Source organism: Lycorma delicatula, chromosome 2 (genome assembly GCF_047948215.1).
Source record: "Lycorma delicatula isolate Av1 chromosome 2, ASM4794821v1, whole genome shotgun sequence".
In the NCBI taxonomy this organism is placed as follows: Eukaryota; Metazoa; Arthropoda; class Insecta; order Hemiptera; family Fulgoridae; genus Lycorma; species Lycorma delicatula.
This window is the reverse complement of record NC_134456.1, coordinates 64,526,397-64,548,488: the sequence shown is the minus strand read 5'-3', so window position 1 is coordinate 64,548,488 and position 22,092 is coordinate 64,526,397. Positions and strand designations below refer to the sequence as shown.

The 22,092-nt window shown below is 26.2% G+C and overlaps 1 protein-coding gene across 2 annotated transcripts in view; it reads right to left on the bottom strand.

Annotated features, from left to right (window-relative positions):
- Positions 1-209: 209 nt before the first annotated feature.
- LOC142318868 (transmembrane protein 198) overlaps positions 210-22,092 on the bottom strand; it is a 78,178-nt gene continuing 56,295 nt past the window's right edge. Inside the window, exon 8 of one of the 2 annotated variants that reach the window (XM_075355444.1) lies at positions 210-325. In XM_075355444.1, coding sequence (XP_075211559.1) covers position 325 — 1 coding nt within the window. In that variant the 3' untranslated portion in view covers positions 210-324. The remainder of the gene's footprint in view (positions 326-22,092) is intronic. The other variant, XM_075355445.1, reaches the window with a different exon arrangement.

The following is a 22,092-nucleotide window of genomic DNA, read 5'->3' as shown; positions in this document are numbered from 1 at the left end:
ATATTTCTAAAAATTAGGAATTTCAAGATAATTGCAAGGAATACATAATTTCTTAAGTAATAATTAAATATCTATTTTTATTTTGAATATTATATTAAATTAGTGTCTCATTATTATGTAACATCATAATAATACTAAGCTTTACAATGTTCAAGAAGCATAACAATCTGAAACCAGTTTGGTTATTATTCATATTAAGAATTAAAACAAAATAGAAATATACCCAAAATTTTCCAGTTGAGTGGACAGAAGTTTTAAGTCCGTTCTTAGCAGCTTCTAGAGGTCTCCAGTCTTCATTATGCATACTAAAGAATAGTACAAATGCCTGGAAAAAGTAATTCAATCTTAACTGATTTTAAATTTTACTATTTTGTAACATTCATAATTTTAAGAATTCATTCAGATCACTGTTCTACTGGAACAAATTTATTTCCCCTGTTTGTCTGTGAATGTAATAAAAATTCCTTCACTAGCAACAGACACTCTTCCTATTCAAAAGAAGTGAAACAACATGCATTCAGGATACAAACATTAACAAAATTTATAAAATCTCTAATTATGATGGTGCAAAGGTAACTTTTAGCTGACCAAAATCATAAAAAATAAAGAAAAAAATACTTAGACTAATAAATAAAAAAATAACATGTTCACATATTTTTAAGGACTAAAAAAGTGTTAAATAAAAAGAAATTAATGAAAATATGTATAGTTGAAAAACTGGTACTTTGGTGAAATTGAATCCCCTTTTAAAATGACTTTTTTTCTGAAGATGGCTTAGAAAGCAGAAAAATTATTTTTTGTAAAATTCTTGAAAAGTAATGCTTTTAGACAAATATTTTAATGCTTATAAAATTCTCATTCCTTTGGTTTTCTTTTTTTTATGTTTTTTACATTTTAAATATTAGCAAAGTACCACTCTAATTTTCATTTTTTTTAACAGTTTAGTAGATATAAATCCAATCACACATGCAGTGAACTGCAAATATTTTAGTGAAAATTTATAAGGCATGATTTGTGTTGCTATTGAAAATGATATGAGAATAAGAATTTAACTGTTGACAAATTCATTATTACTATATGACAGAAAAATAATGTTTTATGACCCATGAATTTGAATCTTCTGTCAAAATTAGCATTTGATGGATTTAGAATTGCAACTTTTTATTATATTATATTAATTTAGTAACATTTGTGTTAAGAATATTAAAATTCTATACCCTTTTTATTACATTTGCTCACATTATGTTAACTAAATTCAAATTTATACAATAAACTGGAATATAAAATTGAAAGAGTTGCCTAACAAAGTGCAAATCATAGAACACTGTTTTTAACTTGTGAATGATGTGTATTTAGCATTAATAGATTAATTACTTTGAAGTGTCATTTTAAAGAAAAATGCTAGTTCTGTAACATTTTACAAAACATATTAAACAAGGAAGAAAATAAATAATTACATTTACTGAAAAACTCAAATGTAAGTTATTATCTTAGCAGTGGACTTAAAAATTCAAGAGAGACCATCCAAAACAAAATGCCTGGGAAATCCACTATGAATAATAATGGAATGATTTATGAGCATTTACAACCTTCAATGAACTGAATATTACTTGTACTACAATTTTCTGGAAAAAAAGACATACTTGTATATTTAAATGTATATGGTTACCATGTGGAACCAGACTGATTGTTGATTGTAATACAAAAAACTAGCTAAAAAAGTGAACAGTACAAAGGTGTTATTTAGAAATTATATTACATTTACACTGATAATCTTTTGCTTGTGAACAGATATGATTTATGGAAAAAAACCTGTTTAAGGTAGAACTCCTAAAGACAAAAATATTTATTTGTATGAATCCAGAGTAAGTTGTGCATTATAAAAAAGGTAAACAAGTTTTGAAATACAAGCAGAGTGGAATAATATAATTTTTCAATGTTTTGTAAAAGAAAAACTTTTACTTGGAGCCAATAATTAAATAGAAGATACAATTATGAGAAATGTATAAGATATTTAACAAACTATTCAGAAGAGAAAAATCAGTAACATAGGCACAGGAATGATGCAACATGAATTGTCAGGCACGAGAAAAATTTATAAGCAGAATAGAATGATTTAAAGGGGAAGAAAAAACTCATTTACATGAAATGCCAGATTACCTGTACAAATATGGAGATGTTGACCAAAGGAATAAAGGAGACTTAAAGACCAAAGACCAAAAAGGAGATGGGTACCGAGAGGAGTTGCAACTCTATTCTTGAGGAGTAAAAGATTTTTGCTCTGTATATTTTATAGATCATATTGTATCAAACTATGTTTACATGAATGAATCAAACTTATAAATGATTCAATTTTTATGATAAAATTTCATTAAATTTTAGTTACTTCATTTAAACATAAGGTAGGCTGGGGTAACTGGGTCATAGGCTATGCTTCCTAGAACTCTAAGAGCATTTCAACATTTAACAGTTGGCAGCAATGCAAGAATGTGTCTTTTATCTCAAAAAACTCTAACCTCCGGCCTCTGTGGCAGCGTCTCGGCATTTCATCCAGAGGTCCCAGGTTCGAATCCCGGTCAGGCATGGCATTTTCACACATGCTACAAATTATTCATCTCATCTTCTGAAGCAATACCTGATGGTGGTCTCAGAGGTTAAACAAAAAAAAAAAAACAATCTAACCTCACTTTTACTTTTGGTTTGTGTGAGAACATGAAAACTTTTACCTGTTTTTTCTGGAAACATTGCGCTGTGACTACGATTTAAGTAATTCTTTGAATAATCAAGGTAAGTGTTTTTGTCAAATTTTTTACTTTAGTACTACTAAAGCATATATAATCAACAATGTTATACTTAGTTTTGCAAGAATATACTGTAAGTTTTGAGGTTATGATGGGTGGTCCAGTTACCTTGTGAGCTTTTGCTTTTACGGGGTAACTGGGTCAGGTATGGGCTCAGATACCTCATTTGATGTTTTATGTGAGTAGATAACTTGAGACTATTTTTAGGCTATAAAAATAAACTAAGCTTAACAAACTGTAACTAACTACCAATACAATAAGTTAACATTAGGCAAACTTTAATATGCTATCAATGTACTTTTATTACATGTTTTCGTCATCTAAACTGACCTAATCAATGGTTTACGTATTTTTCCTAATTCCTTTTGGTTTTGTTCATCTATAATTATTTTGAAATATTATAAAAAACTGTAGAAGAACTTCATCTTAAGGGAAATTCCAAGATATTCAATTGTGATGAGACATAGTTTTGTCATAACCCTAGTAAAACAAAGGTTGTTGGTGCAATTGGTACAAAAAGCATGTGCAAGACTACTTCATCTTGCTGTGAAAATACATCTGTTTGTTGTGCTGTTCTGCTGATGGCCAAATGATACCTCTTCTGTGTGTTTTTAAAGATAAATAAATGGAAAATTGGGTTAATAAAAATGTACCAACACAAACAGCAGTTTCTGCAACATTTCGAGGCTGGATGGAAACCACCTCGTTTTATAATTGGGTTTATGATTTTTTTTTTTGTCTAACAACTAAAAACAGACCAGTATTACCACACCACTTGAGTTTCTACAAAATTGATCAGATTAGGCCAAGAAAATCAAATAACTATAATGAAGTTACCCCCTTACACAACACATGTACTCCAACCATTAATGTTGCAGTATTTAAAAACTAGTTAGGAAGAGGCTCTCTATAAGTGGCAGAGGGAAAATCCTCATTAAAAATGTTCTAAAACAAACATTTGTTCAAATTATAACTACGCTTGCACAAGAGTACCTGCTCTTAATACAGTCAATGGGTTTAATGCTGCAGTAATTTATGAAGATAAAGAAGGTCCTATTTCTGTACAGTGTTTAAGGAAGATGATTTGCTTAGGTATGAAAAGAATCTGCCACACCTTGATACAGCACAGCCGGAAGCTACTGCTTTTTCAGCTGTTCTACATTCAGAAGCCATTTCTTTCTCAGCCACAGTACAACTAGAAGCTGATACTTCCTCAGCTGTAGCAAAACCAGAAGTACTTCCTCAGTTGTAGTACAACCAGAAGTACTTCCTCAGCTGTAGTACAGCTAGAAATACTTCCTCAGAACCAGCGGTACAGGGACATAAAACCTTTGAGAAGTTGTTAGAAATTATGAAAAAAAAATCAGAAAATCCTGTGAAGAAGTGAAAAAGAGTTGTTACAAACTGTGAAATTACCACAAGTAATGATTATCTGTTAAAGAAAGAAGAGAAAGAGAAAAATGAAGAAATCAGAAGGAAGAAACTCAAAATTATGAAGAAAAAGAGGAAAATACTGATAGCTGTAATCAAATGAAATAAGTTGAATATTTTTAACATTAAGAAAAATTTTGATTTTAATGATATTATACAAGAAAATAAAAAGGATTTTGCTGATTAGAAGAGATTTGAAATGCTTTGTAATGGTGAGCAGTCTTATGATTTGCTTAAAATAAAAAAAATTGATAAGAGAGTTGGGGAATAAGTAGTCTTTATGTATGAAGATGAATATTTCCTAGGCAAAATTTTAAGCCTTTCAGATGATCAGGTAGAAATATTAGCAATGCAGAAATCTGTTAAGTCCTGGAAGTGGCCAGATAAAGCGGATATTGGGAAGCACAACTGGGAGGAGGTCATTGTACAGCTGACAAACCAAAAATGATTTCTAAGAGGTTTTTTGATATTAAAGAACTGAAACATTTGTGAGATAGCTAAGAAATAATGTATTATAAAAAAAAAAAATTAGTTTTTTGTCAACTGCATTTTTTCTTTCTTTTTTGTATGACTTGTTAACTGTAAAAATGATCAAGTATGTGTTAAAAATATTCAATTAAATATTTTGTACCAATAAAAGTGTTAAATGTGAATCATGTTTTTATTTATGCATAAACCAAATCTCAGTCATAATAAGCGGTGCTCACATTGATTCTAGCCTTCAACATTGCTAAATTTAAATGAATGTTTGTAATTTTTTTATAGAACTATAAAGGTATCTGTTCAGGCCCGGATACCGCACATCAAAATATACAAGCTATGTTATTTAGGACCAGCTGGTCCAGTTACCCCAGTTCTAACTGGGCCCACTGGAACTAAAATTTTTTTATTCATTCTATTAATACTGAAAATGTCACCATCAAAAAAAAAGGTTTCATATATTTAAATAGTATAATTTTAAGCATAAGTTACAACTGTTCCAGTTGAGAAAAACTTATCATATGATTATCTGATAAGTAATAAGCTCAGACATTCTTAACCTCATTGTAAAATCATGTCAGTTGTCCCACCTGACCTTAATAAAGAAAGAAATACAAAAATTTTGGAAATTTTATCAAATTTAATATCTTGATGATATTTTTATAAAAATTAATACTTTACATATTATTGACAAAATACAAACAATTTTTTTTAAATACTCCAAGTTAAATCTGAGTAATTTTCCATCAATCTAAAATTCAGGCTTCGTAATTGTGATACCCAATTTCAAATGATATTGGACCAATTTTCAATAGTAATTTATGTAATTACATTATAATTATTTGTTTTTAATATTATTTTTTTTCTTAAACAGTCCATTAATTCAAAATTCCATTGTCAGGGCTGCAGTTATGAAAACTGTGCCTAAAACAGCACTATTGTTTGAAAGCTTACTTATTGAACTATAAAAGGATTTGAAATTTTTTAGTTATGAAATTGTTTAAAAGATAATTTTTACAAAAAAAAAAATTATATATATTTCACTTACATTTATTTATTTATTCGTTTTACATATATATATATATATAATTTTTTTTATTTTATAAAAATGTATCACAAATAGTCATAATTTAAAAAAAAAATCATCTTTTGGTTTATTTTGATGTACGGTAACAAAACCAAATTAAATTTTATAACTGTTTGAGAAATGTTTTTCAAAATATTTAACAAAAAACCAATTTCCCCTAACTATTTTTATCACAAAAACGTTATTAGGGTAGCTTCTAATGCTTCATCTCACTCTATTATTATTTATGTCAGAGCCAAAGGGTCATATACATATTTTGAAAGTAGATTCTATCACAAATCACATTTTATTAAAAAGCGTTTCTCTTTTTTTATAAGTAATAAAAATAAATCATCCACAGTTTACTAATAATTAATAAACCAGTAATACAAAACTTTATTTAGGACCAATAAACTTCTCAGTACACAAAAAACTGCAATGTTAAACATTATCCCTATTTTTTTTTTTAAAGCTAATTTCTTAATAAAATTATTTTAATGATTAAAAACACAATCTACAATATTTATCAGAAATAACAGACCAAAATTTGTATCTTTACCTTTTTATTAATATTTTGACAATTAAGATAAGTAGACAAAGAATTTTATCTTGAATTTGATATACTTTTTCTACATTTTCCCGTATGAATACTGTGAAAGTTATTAAAACCTATTATTTTAATTATGGAAATATCACCATTATCATTTAATCATTTATGGAAATATTACCATAAATGAATTGGTGAATAAAGCTAATGAATTAAAAGTAAGAAAAGTCGTTTGTAAAGTATATGAATTTTTTTGAAATGTAAATATCCCATGTCATAAAGTACTTGTACACTACCTAATATTGTGAACAAGTACTTTTGGCAGTGAACAATGTCAGCAAGTACAAATAATGTTGAGATTAACAACAATATGAATGAACTTTTCAGGTTTGCTGTTCTGATTGTTTTCCTACTAACTGCATAAGTTTTCATTACTATTGAAAAACTTAACTAAATTTAAAAAAAAATTTTTCTCTAGGTGATAGAAGTAGATGCACTAGCAAACAGCTATATAAGTATTGTTATAGAACTTTTTATCATCTTGAATCCAATTTTAATTATTAAAATAGCTAGATGGCCATGGAGTATAGGATTCTCATGTAAAATTTTAATAGAAAAATTATGTTGAAACTCATTTACTGTTAACTATTATTGATTTGGAGATATCAATATCCAAAATTGCAAAAATCATGGAAGAAATGTAAAAAGGAAAATATTCGGTAGGAATTTTTTTTATTGCATTTTACTTTCAGGTTGCATTCTATGACATGCTTGACAGTTACTGTTGCAAAACAATTAAGAAGTAATTGAAACTACATAAGTTTCTTTTAAAATAATATTACATGCTGCTATAGATCAGGCAATAATTTTTTTGTTGAAGTGGTATAAGAGATTTATTAATTTCAAAATTTAAGAAATTTGTATCAATATCTTCAACTCTAAACTATTTAATAAACACATTTTAGAAAGTAATCTATAATAAATGCTGCTCTTTTATGACTTGGCAGTGAGCGAATGTCAAATGGTATATCCATTTAGAACTTGTGTTATATGAGTAGCTTCATTAATTTTATGATGTGTTTATTAAATAACAAGCTATGTTTTTACCTCTCTGAGAAAGCACTGAGAAGTGATCTGAGTTTTTGGAAGACTTTAGACGTGTTTGAACCTGCATGAGAAATATTAATACTCTTGGCTGTTGATTGTGAGTCATTGTTCAGTGCAGTTATATGCCAGAATAGTGCTAGAATTAAAAGTAAGCAATGTGTCAATTTCAAATGTTTAGTAAAACTAAACAAAAACCAACAAAATTTTTCAAATGCTTATTAAGTTTTTCATGGAAGATGTCTTGCGCATATGTATTTTGCTCCTTAAATAGTCATCAACATTTTACTATCAGCCTGATGCAGGGAATAAAAGTACGTAAAATAAATGATTAAAACTTTGCCTCAGTTTTATCTGGTCTATTTCATCAAAATAAACTTCTTAGGAGTTCATTCATGTTAGCATAAAACTAGCCTAGTCATTATTTTTGTAATCTAATGTTTTTTGAAATGTAAATAAATTTATATTATTTTATTTTTACGTGATAAAATTAAAACTGATGGAATGTTCTAGTACAGTTAAAGTAAATAATAAGGAAATAATGAAGTCAGTTGATTTTTTGCCTAATCAGGGTTTCCCCAAAATTTTTAAGTGATTTTCAGACTATTCTCAGAATTTTCCCTGCCTCTAAATAAACACAATATAGATGAAGTCTAATGATATTTTTCCAAACAATGTTCAAAATAGCTTATAATTGGTTCCTTTATTTAAAAAACTCATTATGTACAATGATATTCATGTGGAATATAGTAGGTTTCTGAAATATACAATTCAATTATGATTTTTCAACTTGGAAATTCAAAAACTTGTGTTATTTTCCAATATCATCAATACAAAATTTCAACTTAATCCTTTCTATCATTAAAATTTCTGTTAGTGTTGATGAAGGATAAGTGACCAAAGATGCCCCAGATGATTTCCTTGCTGTTACTACTATATTTTATGAGGTTATAGTATACACCAAAAGAGAAGGGGATGATTTTAAATAGCAGGCAGGCTAACTTAATTAATAAACAGGCAGCCGTTTTGTAAAAACAGAAACATATTGGTAAAATTCATGTAAAATTATGCCAGTTTAATGGCCGACTAGTTTTTACGTTTCTTTATTTTACTTGCAAAAAAAAAACAATTTCATTAGTGATATAAGTTATGTGTTGTTTAAACGCTACAGGAAGGGAAGTAACTTTTTAACCACCGGGAGAAAAACCTTGTTAATGCTGGTCTGCACAGTATGTAATTCTTTCAAGTTGGATAGGAATGGTGTGGATTCAACCACAGAGCACATGCACGACCAGCCAGTGTGGAGTGCTTTAAGGAAATTCTTACATGAGTCCACACCATTTATGGCTGTTAAAAGACTTTGTAGCCTACTGATTAAGCTGTGCATGCCAACTTTACAATCCAATTGTTGCAGCATGAAGATGACCACTTTTTTGATCATATCGTGTTTCATGATGAGTCAATACTACATGTTATTAGAAAAGTTAACACACATTTGTAACTGGGCGTCAGAAAATATCCATGAACTTTTATAATGTGAAAGGGACTCACCAAAATTAAATGTTTTCCATGCAACATCTTGGTGGCTAGTTTACCGGCCATTTTTTTTTTTTTTTTTTGCTGTAGTAAACGAATGTAACAGGAGTTGCTTATTTGGATGTACTGTATACACAGCTCTTCCTCAACTGCACAATGTACCACAGAATTTTATATGGCAAAAAGATGATGGACCTCCTCACTGGCATATTTCTGCACAGAACTGGTTGAATGATGTTTTCCCAATCTGCTGGACAGGTTGGCATGGACCCAATGATAGAGATTGTTTGTGGTGGTCTCCTACATCAATCGATCTGACCCATATGATTTTTTCTTTGGGGTTTTATAAAGAGTTTTAGGTATATGTCTTCACTTCTAACTGATCTATTCATTTTGAAACATAGGACTGAAGCAGCTGTCGTTTTTGTTATTCCAGATATGCTGGTTTATGCATGGGATGAACTCCTCCATAGGTTGGATGAGTGCCATGTGACAAAAGATGCTTACATTAAACACCTGTAGGAAAAGAATGTAAGTTACTTTTTAATTTTTTGTGATTCATTACTGTAAAATCAAAAGTTAAGTGACATTAAATGGCTTTACATCTCCAATATTCTTTTTTGTATACCTGTATATCAATAAATTTGATTAAAATGCTTGAAGATGAAAATATCACTTTAAAATTGTCAGAAGTGGGAAACTGACATTCAATTACGTAACTTCTAATATTAATAATTAATAAAAATTTAGAAGTTACAATTCAACTCATAGAATATGTATAAAATATAAATAAAAGTAAATAATTTATAATAATGTATTACGTAATAAATTATTTTAGTTAACAATTTTACATACAATGATATATAATTAATTATAACATACCACAATAAAACATATATTTATTCTTATACAGTTCAAAATAATCAGTCATAAATATTAATATAAATTTTATACAATTAATAAAAACTTATTAAAAGATCATTATGCCAAATGCATTACATAAAATTAAACAATTCAATTTAAATTCATTATTGAGCAATACAAAATTACAAAAAGTTATGTATAATACATACATTATATATAATTTTTTAATTTGGAAAAGTATTATGAATGCCTGATTATATTTAAATTAATTTACAATACATAAAATATTAACAAAAAAATGCTACAGATCATTACAATAAAAGTACAAACAATTAAAACATACATAACAAAGATTTAACAAAAGAAAAATTTTCTATAAAAATATTTATTTGCGTTTAGTTTTTATTATAATTAACACAAAATATAAAAAAATATACTTACAAAAATTTATTTATTAATTTTCTTATCTAATAATTTTACAATTAGTAATATATATTTATAAAAAAAGATGTAAAATAATTACTTTTATATATACAAATTACAATACTATTATTTTAAAATGTAGTTATAATTAAATGTTTTCATCCATTTTACCTAACATGTGCAATGTTTTTATCACTTTTAAAATATAATCAGTTTTCTATATATAGAAAAAACTAATAAGCAAACTTCCTAATATGAAATAAACAAGCAAGACTCACCAATATTACTCAAATGTCTTTCAGTTCAATAATAATAATTAAAAAAAAAAAAAAATTCAGCTGATTACATCTACAATCTCTTTTCCTTTACTTTACAGTAAATGTTAATATGCCTATGTTAAATAAATTTGTGCTGGTGATAGGCAGGTATCATCTTGGTTTAACTGATAAGGTGGGTATGGGTATATTGTTGAATTTCTGTTGGCTTTTTTGGTTCACATTAATACAGAATATGACATAATGATCATGCATTATATTGCAGTTAAATTTCTAAAAAGATTTTACTTTTTTAAAAAAATTTCACTACATTTTTAAAAATATCAATAATGCTTTTTTTTGTACATATTTTTTAATATATTCATTTGATAAAGCTGTACACTTTGTATAAGAGCTCATGAACAGAAAAGAGAAAAAAAACATGGTAAGTGTAATCTAATTAGAAATTTACATTACATACTATGATGCAATTCAATTAATTATTTTGTATGGTTAATCTGTTCCTACTACCTAGTATTCCCAAATTGTATACAAGTAGAAAGAACTTTTAAAAGAATTTTCTATAAAAAAAAGAATACTATGCTACTGCTACTTAATTTTATTGTTGATTTGAATATTTTCAGGTTTAAGATTATTTAAAGAATCAGTTAATATTGCTTAAAAAGGTCTAACAAAAATGTTCATTTTTGTTCACTAGTAGAAATGCATGAAGTTCAAAACTTTAAGAGAAGAGTGATCCAGAGCGGTAAAGAGGATAGAATTACCGGGTTTATTGTCCGGAACAGATCATGTGGATCTTTATAATCCATTCCCTTGTTTTCAGTTTTGTTAAAAAAAAACATTTATTAAGTCTTTATTATTTAAATTCATGAAATTATTATTTAGATTGATGCATTAAATTAATAGAAAACTCATCACATAGATGTGTTAAAAATACTTAATGGAGTAAGCAAAATAAGTACTAAACATCTTCTTTCAATTAATGAGCTCTCTTCAATTATTCTCTTTGGCAGTTCATGAAATAAAATAGTGTAAATGTTATGTATAATTATTTAAAAAGGTTATATTTTATTTATAACTTATTTTTGATATATAACTCTTATGTGTGTGTGTGTTATATAAAGTTAACTTAATACTTAAGTTTGCTTCCTCCAAAAATTAAAATAATCATAAAAATTTGTTTCCTTTAGGTAATAAATTTTAATTCAACCATTTGAAAAATAAAAGTTAAATTTTTTATATTTGCCTCAGAATAACAAACACCTCAGCTTTTAATAAACAGAAAATAGCATACTAGACTAATTTTGAATTAAAATAAAGTTTCCAGTCAATTAGAGAAATTGAAATATCTAGGAAGATAATCTGAAAATGAAAAATGCTTAAGTGAAATGAACAAAAAAGAAATTAAAAATTGTAAATATAGTAAAAAAAGCATAGTTTTTTATACAAAACCTTTCAATGATTATAAAAAAGTTCTCTTTAACTACTGTTTATAATTATTGTATATTTTTTAGAGAAGTAATTAAAATTATGGACTTCAAATGTGTCACTTCCTTATCTTTGAATAAGAAGTGATTAGCAGAAATTGTTTTAAAAACATTAAAATAAACTAGAGGGGCAAACACAAGTTGATATTCAGGCACTAACAAATTTCATTTTGGAGAATTAAAAAAAATTAGTATTTATTATGAAATAATAAATTAACTGTTACAGCATGTTTACAGAGAAGTATCAGTAAGATCATGGACTTGGGGGATTAAACTCTGAAAATCTCTGATGAATAACTAAAAATGTTCAAGATTTTTATAGAAATGGGACTATACTGTATTATTCATCTATTAATTGGTAAAAGGTTGTACTATATGACATCAATTTAAGAATGATGGTGTAAGAATTAGATAGATATATTCTCTCTTAATGAATAAATTGAGCATTACAAGGAGATTTGGCTTCATCATATAACTAGATTGGATAATGATAGATGGGCTAAGTACATGATTAATTATAAACCAAGAAGAAAGAGAAGCATGGGGTGACTACTGAAGAGGTGGTTATAATTTCTGCTTGAAGTTGGTACAGATTTAATGACTATCCATATATTTTTATATATAAGACAATACCTATGCTCAGGAAAGAATAATTAAAATACTTTTTAATTATTAAAAAAAAAAATTTTTTCTACATAAAGGGAAAAATTAAATAAAAATTAATATCTAAAATTATCTTATTAAACATTCTTTTTCCCATGATAAAACCAATATGTTGATAACTAAATATTGCATAAAATTTCAAATCATATATCTACAGAGAATGGAAACATGAATAAGTGAACCAAATTTGTGTCAACATAAACTGCAAACTTGTATTTTTTTTTTAGGAAATGTAACACACTTCAGCCATCAGATTATTTTGCCCCTATTACTGCAAAATAATTCACATGTTAAACAAGTCACTTGTATATAGGATAAGATTACTTACAAGAGCACCCTGCCCATGTCTAAAATCATGTGGTGAAATGGAATTTTATTTCTTCCGAACTTTTAAAATAATGAATTAAATGATACTTTCACACAAAAGCTAAACCTTTACAAATGAACATCACAGTTGCCTGAAAAGTCTACAAGTAACTTTCAATTATCAAGAAGAATTTATCTTAACTCATTTTATGAATAATTAATTTCTAATTGACAAGTTTTTGAAGCCTTCTTTCTAGTTTTCATCAGTAATTGGAACTCTAACTAGGGATCTCCAGGAGACAATTAATTTTGAAGCACAAAAGTAAATAAATATGTAAGTTAAGTGAAGCCATTTAACTCTTGAGCAAGCTTACTATAAACATTTTATGGAGTAAAATAACAAACCTTTCTTATTTTTATTCTTTACTCTTTTCTTAAGTGAAGAAATTGATCTACAGAAGGAAAAGATGTAGAATCGTAGTATATGTATGCTAAGCAATGCTGATCATTAAAAACAGATGAGTAAGTTAGATGGAAGAAGGAATAATTTATTAAGAATGCAGTTCTGAATAGTTTATGAACTATTACAATAAATTATCTAAATCTTCCTTATTTCATTATTACTCTAGAGAAAAATGAATGCATAAGCTATTTTAATTAACATTAACAAATTTGACATATATAAAATAATGTACCCCTGTAAAAAAAATTATGCACAACTAAAATAATATGATGTTCAATAAATCTAATATTAAAAAACACAAAATCATATAAATAGACTTCTAAGTATGTATACTTAGTTTTAAAATAGAGGCAGTGTGAATATGCTTTAATTTTTCATAGTAGGTGCACATCTACATGGACTCATTGAGGGTTTTAACTTGTAGAAAACAAATTTTGCTCTAGAATGAACAAATAAAATTCCTGAAAAAGCTTTATGTGCACTTCATATGGTGTAATAAGAAATGAAAGCTGAATTAACATATATACTTTTAAAAAAAATTAATTCCCAAAAAAGCATTCAAAAATCATAAATTTTTACCATGATGCATAGGTTAAAAACAATCCGTAATCTTGTTTTGCTTGATATTACAACTGGGGAATTAAAATAAATTTTGACAGATTTAACAAACTAATCTAACTTGTACAGACTAAAATTTTAAATACAATGCTGCAAATTAAAAATAACAATCAAACTTTCTGTCTGTGGAATAGCATATTTACCATTACTATCATGATCTGTATTAAAAGGTTTCAAGATGAAAATACAAACACTTTACTCCAAAAAACTTGTCTATTTGAAAAAAAATCAAGAACACATAAAAGTTAAGAATTATTAACATAAAACTACATTACATAAATAAATGCAATCATTTTCCAGCTAACATCATGAATTACAAATGTATGTCATACAGTAGAAATTGAATATAAATAATGTGCTGGATAGATCTAACTTTTCAAATAAAAATTATTCAGAAGTAGGAGAGATTTTTTTACTATAAATAATGCATGTAAACTTCTTAATTAAGCCAATTAAAGTAACTACAAAAAGTACATTTGATCAAGTACAAATGGATAAATCAGAAAGTTAATAAATAAAGATTTAACATACATATATCATAATATCTTAAAAAAAAGCTATTTTTACAATCGCAGAACCTTAACTACATTCACAGCCAACAAGCAAAAAAAAAAAAACTAATGATAAGGAGAAACGAGCATCTCATAAGACAAAAAATCTTGAGCTTCTAAGAAATATACCTTTAACAGAACAGTTTTTTTTATACAGCCAATAAATTGGTGAGAACAGAAATATTTTGGTCAAAAATCTTTGAGTTGATAATATAATATAATCATTAGTTGCATCAATCTAGTTATTCAAATGTTATATTATTTATATAAGAGATTTCAGCCCAGGATTATATATTAATGACTATTTTTTATTGCCAGCTGCAGACTAGTTTGTTTATCTGACAACTGTAAAGATCGCCAGCTGCAGAAAGATTGAGATCACACTTAGCCACTGTTATGGTAATCATCACCAGGGATGCTATTTTTAGTTAGCCACACCACATACTTAAAAAGATCTCAGTCTTGTTTTTTGATACAAGAGAAATAAGCTCACAACAAATAATTCTTGGATAAGAACGTTAAAATGTTAAATACTTTTTAAAAGATAATTTAATAATCAGGATATTAAAAGAAGATAAAAAATAATTTTGAATTAAGAAATGATATCTACGCAATCATTGTATGAAATTTTAAAAAGTCGCTACACTACATTTCAAAATGCAGAGTCAACTTACGTCACTGGACGAGTCAAACAATTTAAGATAAATACCTAAAATAAGATACACTACAGGAATATCCTCCTTGTTATACCTAAATAACAAATCTCACGTATCCTGTGATAAATATATATTCATTATTAATTTTAAAAATAAATGAAGATTAATGACAGATATCATTGGTCGTCATTGATGTCATTTGATTTTAAGATTTATTATTATTATTAAAGTCATCGGATATAAAAGTTTATTTGCAACTTACAGATTAATTTTGGATATCTTTAATTAAAAAAATTATTTTAATATAAAATTTAATTAATCTAATTTAGATTACATAAATAGAATACACAAATAAAAAGCATAAAATAAATGTTAAAATAATTAAAATAAAAAAAAAAATTAAATAACCAGTCTAAGAAAAAGTGTCACATGATGACAAATAAAAAAATCTTTAATATAATAAATTCTAATACATACAGACCAGCTGTATTCATCACCATATATTAATTTTTTTACTGTTTCTGGTCCCATATAACAAAATACATAACTGTTATTTTAATATAAACAATTGAAATTCAGGATGTACAAATATATTACATTATAAATTAATTTAGTCACAGAAAAATTAGTAAAAAAAAAGAAAAGGATTAACAATAATAATCACTAATATTCCAATACAAACATTAAAAAAATTATATCTTATTAGTGCAATCCACACAAATTTTTTTTTACATAAAAAATGAAGCACTAGAGCTGCTATAAACACATGTAAGTAAAAAAATATATAATGATTAAAAGTTAAAAGAAAGCAAATCCAACTGAAAATATACTAAATTGGTAATATAATAAACTGTATTTTTTTTTTTTTTTTTTTGTTTTACAAGCCATTCCCTCTACCTTACAGTCTGTTTCCATCATATATCTTCAAGATACTGTTATTAAGAAACATTCCATTTATTCAATAAAAACCAATATGATGATATTTTTGTGAATATTTATTTTACTTTGATGAGCAATGTAAATTGCCCCTTGGCCTGATTGAGGGTGTGTCAGTCTAAAGTTTGGTTATATATAGAGACTCCAAATTAAAATTGTTATACATTTTTCCTGTTCCACATAAACAGAAAAATAATCAAAAGCAGAACCTTTAGATTCAATTTGTCCTACAATTCTTAGATCTGCACTGAAGATAACAACTGAATATGTATTGAACAAATAATCTTCAGTCGCTAGAATCAATTAGAAATGTGAGATTTTGTTACAAAATGAAAAATAGTTTTTAAGAGTTAACGTAACCTGAGTATTAATAACTGCATCAATAACTTTCATTTTATTTTTCGTTTTGAATAAAGCACCCATTCTGTAAAACACTACTGAATCTAGAAAATGTATTTTGATTTAATTTCATTGGCAAGTCATTAATTTATGTGTAATTAATTACTGATTAGATGTAATTTAATGTTTTTCAGTAACCATATTGATCTTATGAATTCTCAGTTTGACTGGATTATATTCAAAGTAAAATTTGTTGATGAATTATATAAGAGAAAAAAGGTTTTGATGTAAAACATGAGATGTAATGCATCTTAAAAATATTTTAATGATTTAAGATACACAAAATACACTATTCATTAATGGACATCAATTTAAAAGCTAAATATAAATAAACCACAAAAATTTTGGCATAAATTAATAAAAATTGAGGAGGAAATTAAAAAAGAAAGAAAAAACCAGCTCTGAACAAATAATGACAGAGACTGTCAACTTGATATAAATTTATTATTGCAGATACAAGAGCATCTATATTTTTGGCTTTCATTCATCAAATAAAAAAATTGATCAATAAAATAAAGAAATCTAGTACATTTTTGCCATATAAAGAATAAAACAAGAGTCAATATCAGTATTTTTCACTGGAGAATTCTATTTTAATAACAAGTATTATTCTGAATAACATATACTTTTTAGTTTTTGAAATGATATATTCTTTAATTTTAAATGATTAATTATTGTTATAGCTAAAATTTCATGAAATGATCTATTTATATCACTACAAATTAACATAATTTTACAAATTAATAATAAAATTCATTAAAAATTCTATTCTATACTAATAATATACAACATAATATCATCAATTGTAATAATATACAATGGCAGTTAATAATTCATTTAAATGGATACAACCAAATAATCACAGATAATATAAATAATATTAATAAAAATATAATTAGTTGATAAAATAAATATTTAGGATGATAATTATTTTTTGTAGACTAGTATTTAAATTAATGATATTTTACAATATGATCAATCAATTATATAATATGACAATTACATAATAATAATGAAAGTACTTAGCACCAAACACACACAAAATATTTACTAAAAACAAAATTACTATCATTTAATATAACTTATTTATATATTGCTACAAATATTAATTACATACCAAAAATTAGGATCAAAACACACAAGAAAAGCAATTCATGAACTAACTTTTTAGAGTAAACTATTTTTAATATTTTATTTAAGAATTATTTGCCAACTTCAGAACTCAGACTTAACTCTAATGTAGATTACAACTCAGTCCTGCTGTTTTCACTTATCTCCATCACATGGCATATATAACAGAAATCTAGGATCCATAGAACTTACTCTAAATTAACATTAATAAAAAAGAAAATTATTTATAGGTGTAATGTTTGACAAAAGATGGATCAAACAAAAATTTGTTTTTCTTAGCTTCTATATACTTTCCATAAATCTAATTACAACTGTTTTGTGGCTACTACTAGGAAATAAATAAGCTATGATTGAGCAAATCAAGAGATGGAATAAACAATAAAAAAATCATTAATAAAAAAAAAGTCCTACAACAGCAGCATGATGTTTACAGAATTACCATATTGGCCAAATTTTATATAAATACTACCAAGAAATTAAAATGCGATACTCATTTTTGAGAAATAAAAGCAAGTTATATTTGAAGCAACATACGATATCTCAAAAATAAAAAAAAGGTCACAAGAAAAAACATTAAATAACCACTAGAATAATACAATAAGTTTTACCAAATCACCATTGTCACATAACTATTTAATTAGATTTATATTAATTATTTATTGTTCATTTATAATAAATATCATATATATTGGCTAACTATTAGAAATGCCATTCTAACTTTAAGAAATATAAAAATATTTATAATAAATTCCCAAACCTTAAAACATACTATGACATGATCTTCTTAATATAAGCACCAGGATTTTTCATGCTTGGCGCTGGCAACTATTTTAACACAGTCTGTTTACAGAACTTTTAAAAACAAATAAAAAATCTCTCCCAAGAAAACACAACTTCCTCAATCGAGCAAAAGCAAAAATATATAGAGTGCTTTACTACGCAGGAACATTTCTATAAAGCCAGATGATATTATTTCATAATTTAATTAATAAAAATTCAATTTAAACAAACTGAATGATTTTGCTAATACAAATACATTTTTTTGGGGAAAATATAATAAACAGTCAGTTCCTCAATGTGAATTTCACGTAAAATAATTGAAAAATTAAAATTTATTTTTTATAATAAAAATTTAATAATGCTACAATACATCAATCAATAAAAAACACATTCTTAAACAGTATTTTTGTTCAGTCTATTTGAAATTATAACTGTGTTGAAAATATAAATCCTTAAAATTAGTTTCTTTTTTTTTTACAAAAGTAATGAGTTATTTTGAGTTCTTAGAATTACACTCTTTTGTGTCATAAAAAATAGCTGCTGAATTATTTAATACAGAATAGTAAAAATTACTGTTATGGTTATTTAAATATTTTATTTTTGTTCATTAAGTAAGAAAACTTTCAACATGTAACTAAATAATTTCTTTTTAAAGGTTACATAATACCTATTAGAGAATTATTGACTGTTTTACAATAGTAACACGCATAATAAAATATAACAACAAAAATAATGGCATAAACTTTACATTCTTTTACATTTTGGGACTATGTATTTAAATAAAGAAACTTATAATTTATATGCATAACACATAAATCACTGATTATCATCCATGATCCTTCCTCTCATTTCTGAGAGCTGGTGACCCGCTTCATATCCCGCTGACAATTTCCCACCATAGCTCTTCTGCCACTCGAATGCCTAGTGTTTCTCCAGTCGCCTCTTTAATTTGGTCCACCATCTTTTTGGCGGTCTTCCATGTAACCTGCTGCCCTTAATTTCTCCCTGTATAACTAACTGCTCAAGATTTTCATCAGGCCTCGACTATATTGCTGAAAAAGTGGAGGATGCATTAGAAGCAAATTGCAGACAACCTCCTCTGTATATCCAGCTCGTTTATAATCAAGTTGTTCATCATCCTCTTTTCCATCCATGCGACCCGGAGCATTGTTCCATAGGCTCACATTTCAAATTCATCAATTCCTGTGATCTTCCATGTTGATGGTCCAAGAGTATCTGAAGCAGTCTCAGCTTTGTATGCATTGTGATTTGATTGCCCAATCATTCCAAATAGCTGTTAACTTTGTAGGTGCTTCCTGTGACAAGATAATTCTTCTTCGTATTTCAGCCAATGATTCCCCATTCTTCTCTACTGTGGATCCTAAATATACGAAATGGTCAACCTTTTTTAAATCACTCACTGCATCACTGACTGGAAGATCGTTGACTCTGTCTACTATGATAACTTTTGTTTTTCCCATGTTTAATTTCAGCCCTAGTGTCTAACTTTAAATACAAGCCTACAAACATTTTTTAAAGACTATCATTACTTACAATATTTTTTCACTTAATGAGAACAGAGGTGGCAAGAGACAATAGTGTTTAGAAACACTGGGTATTAATTATCAGCAACAATAACTCTCTTAAAAAGACAATAAAAAAACAACTTATTTAACAATAAAAAAAAAAAATAGATAATCATTTTTTTTCATGTTTTGTTATAATTATCTTTCTTAATTTCAATCATATTTTTTAATGTTCTATTTTCAAAAATGTAATGTATAATTTTCCTAATATAATCTATAGTCTTCATCCTTTAAGCATTAGTATAACTGACAATTAGCAATAAACAGAATCGGTAAATAAATATAACAGTTTGCAATATTTTCAAAAAAAAAAAAAAAAAATAGTATTGCTAGAAACCAATGATTTTGAACCTTGAATTATGATTTAATATTCTGTTTGTCTTATCACATCCATTAAAAAAATGGTTAAATAAATCTACAGTGACTCACGTAATATCCAAAATTGAAAAGAAGTAAGAATAAATTGCCAACAGCTGAAATTGCATTTAATAAACCGAAGAAAGATCACCAAAGTAGAACAACACTGGGTGTATAGTTTCATTGTATGAAACTTATTAATGATTAGTGAGCATAAAAAGATGGGTATCCTAAAAGTAATTTTTAAAACAATTTCAAAATCTTTTTAATTACAGTTTTCTAATACAAGTGTTAAATTTTATGTAAAAATTTATAAAATGTAGCAAATACTACTACTCTATAACACAAATGGGAAGTGGTTTTTAAAAGTAACTTGATTAAAAGTGTAAAATAAATAAATAAACAAACAGTGACCTTAATAACATTAATACAAAATATCAACTGAATAAATCTAAATATATATTAAACAATATTTAATATAACGTTTAGCTACATTTAACATAAAATATAAATATATAAAACCAGAAATACAGAACACAACATACACACACAACATTTATTTACTTGTACACAAACACAAAGGATAACTGTAGCTTTATTTAAATTTAAGGACTGCTAAAATGCTTTGTTAATTTCTGTACATAATGCTATTGTAATTTATTCATGTAAATGAAACACAGAAAATATTTTAATACTATTACAGATAATTCTTATAATAAGAATTGAGGCTTTATCAATAACTTCTAATATTTCAGTTGTGCTTAATTTATGCACTAGCTTATAACATAATTTTGTTTTTAAAACTAAATTTTACATCCAGTAGTATTTGAACAAGATATAACTACAGTATTTGATAAAAAAATGTTATTTATATATTCATTAAACTACAAATAATTAACTGGAGATCATGCATGACTTATTAGCTTAGACCTTACATTTTTTTAATTTAGCTACAGAACAGTTCTCATTAATGTTAGTAGAAAAAAAGTAGCAAAAGAAAACAATAATTAAAAATTATACAGTTAAAAAAAAAAATTGACAAACTATAATTTTTATACTGTAAGTTATTTATTTTTACTATGTTTTCTAATTCTTTAAAAAACTTTAATTATAAAAAACTGGCATTTTTTCTTTTTAGAAATATTAAAAATCACTAATCGCTTTATATCTTAAAAATATGTATGACACAATACATATAGTATTGTAATGTAAATAATACATATATTTTTTCAGTTTTTTTTTTTAATGGTTATTAGACTAAAATGGTAATTGTAATATGACATACTTATTTTAATAAACTTACCAAAGGATGTAGCCAATGGATTATCAAATGATAATTTCAATTATATAATTGCTAAATAAATATTTTAAAACACTTCTGGTACAGAATTTTTGTAATTAACTAAAGTATTTAATGTTCAATTTAATTACCATTAAACTTAGCTTAATTATAGCTAAATTAAAACAAATAATTGTATGAAAAAATGGTTCTCAAAAAGTTGTCTATGGAAAATGAATGGTCAGAACTATATGTGGGGACCCTTTGAGGAGATTTATAAAATCAAACTACTTTCATAATTCCACAAAGTAAAGATCTGATACTATGTGAATCAATATTTTTTAAAGAATCAA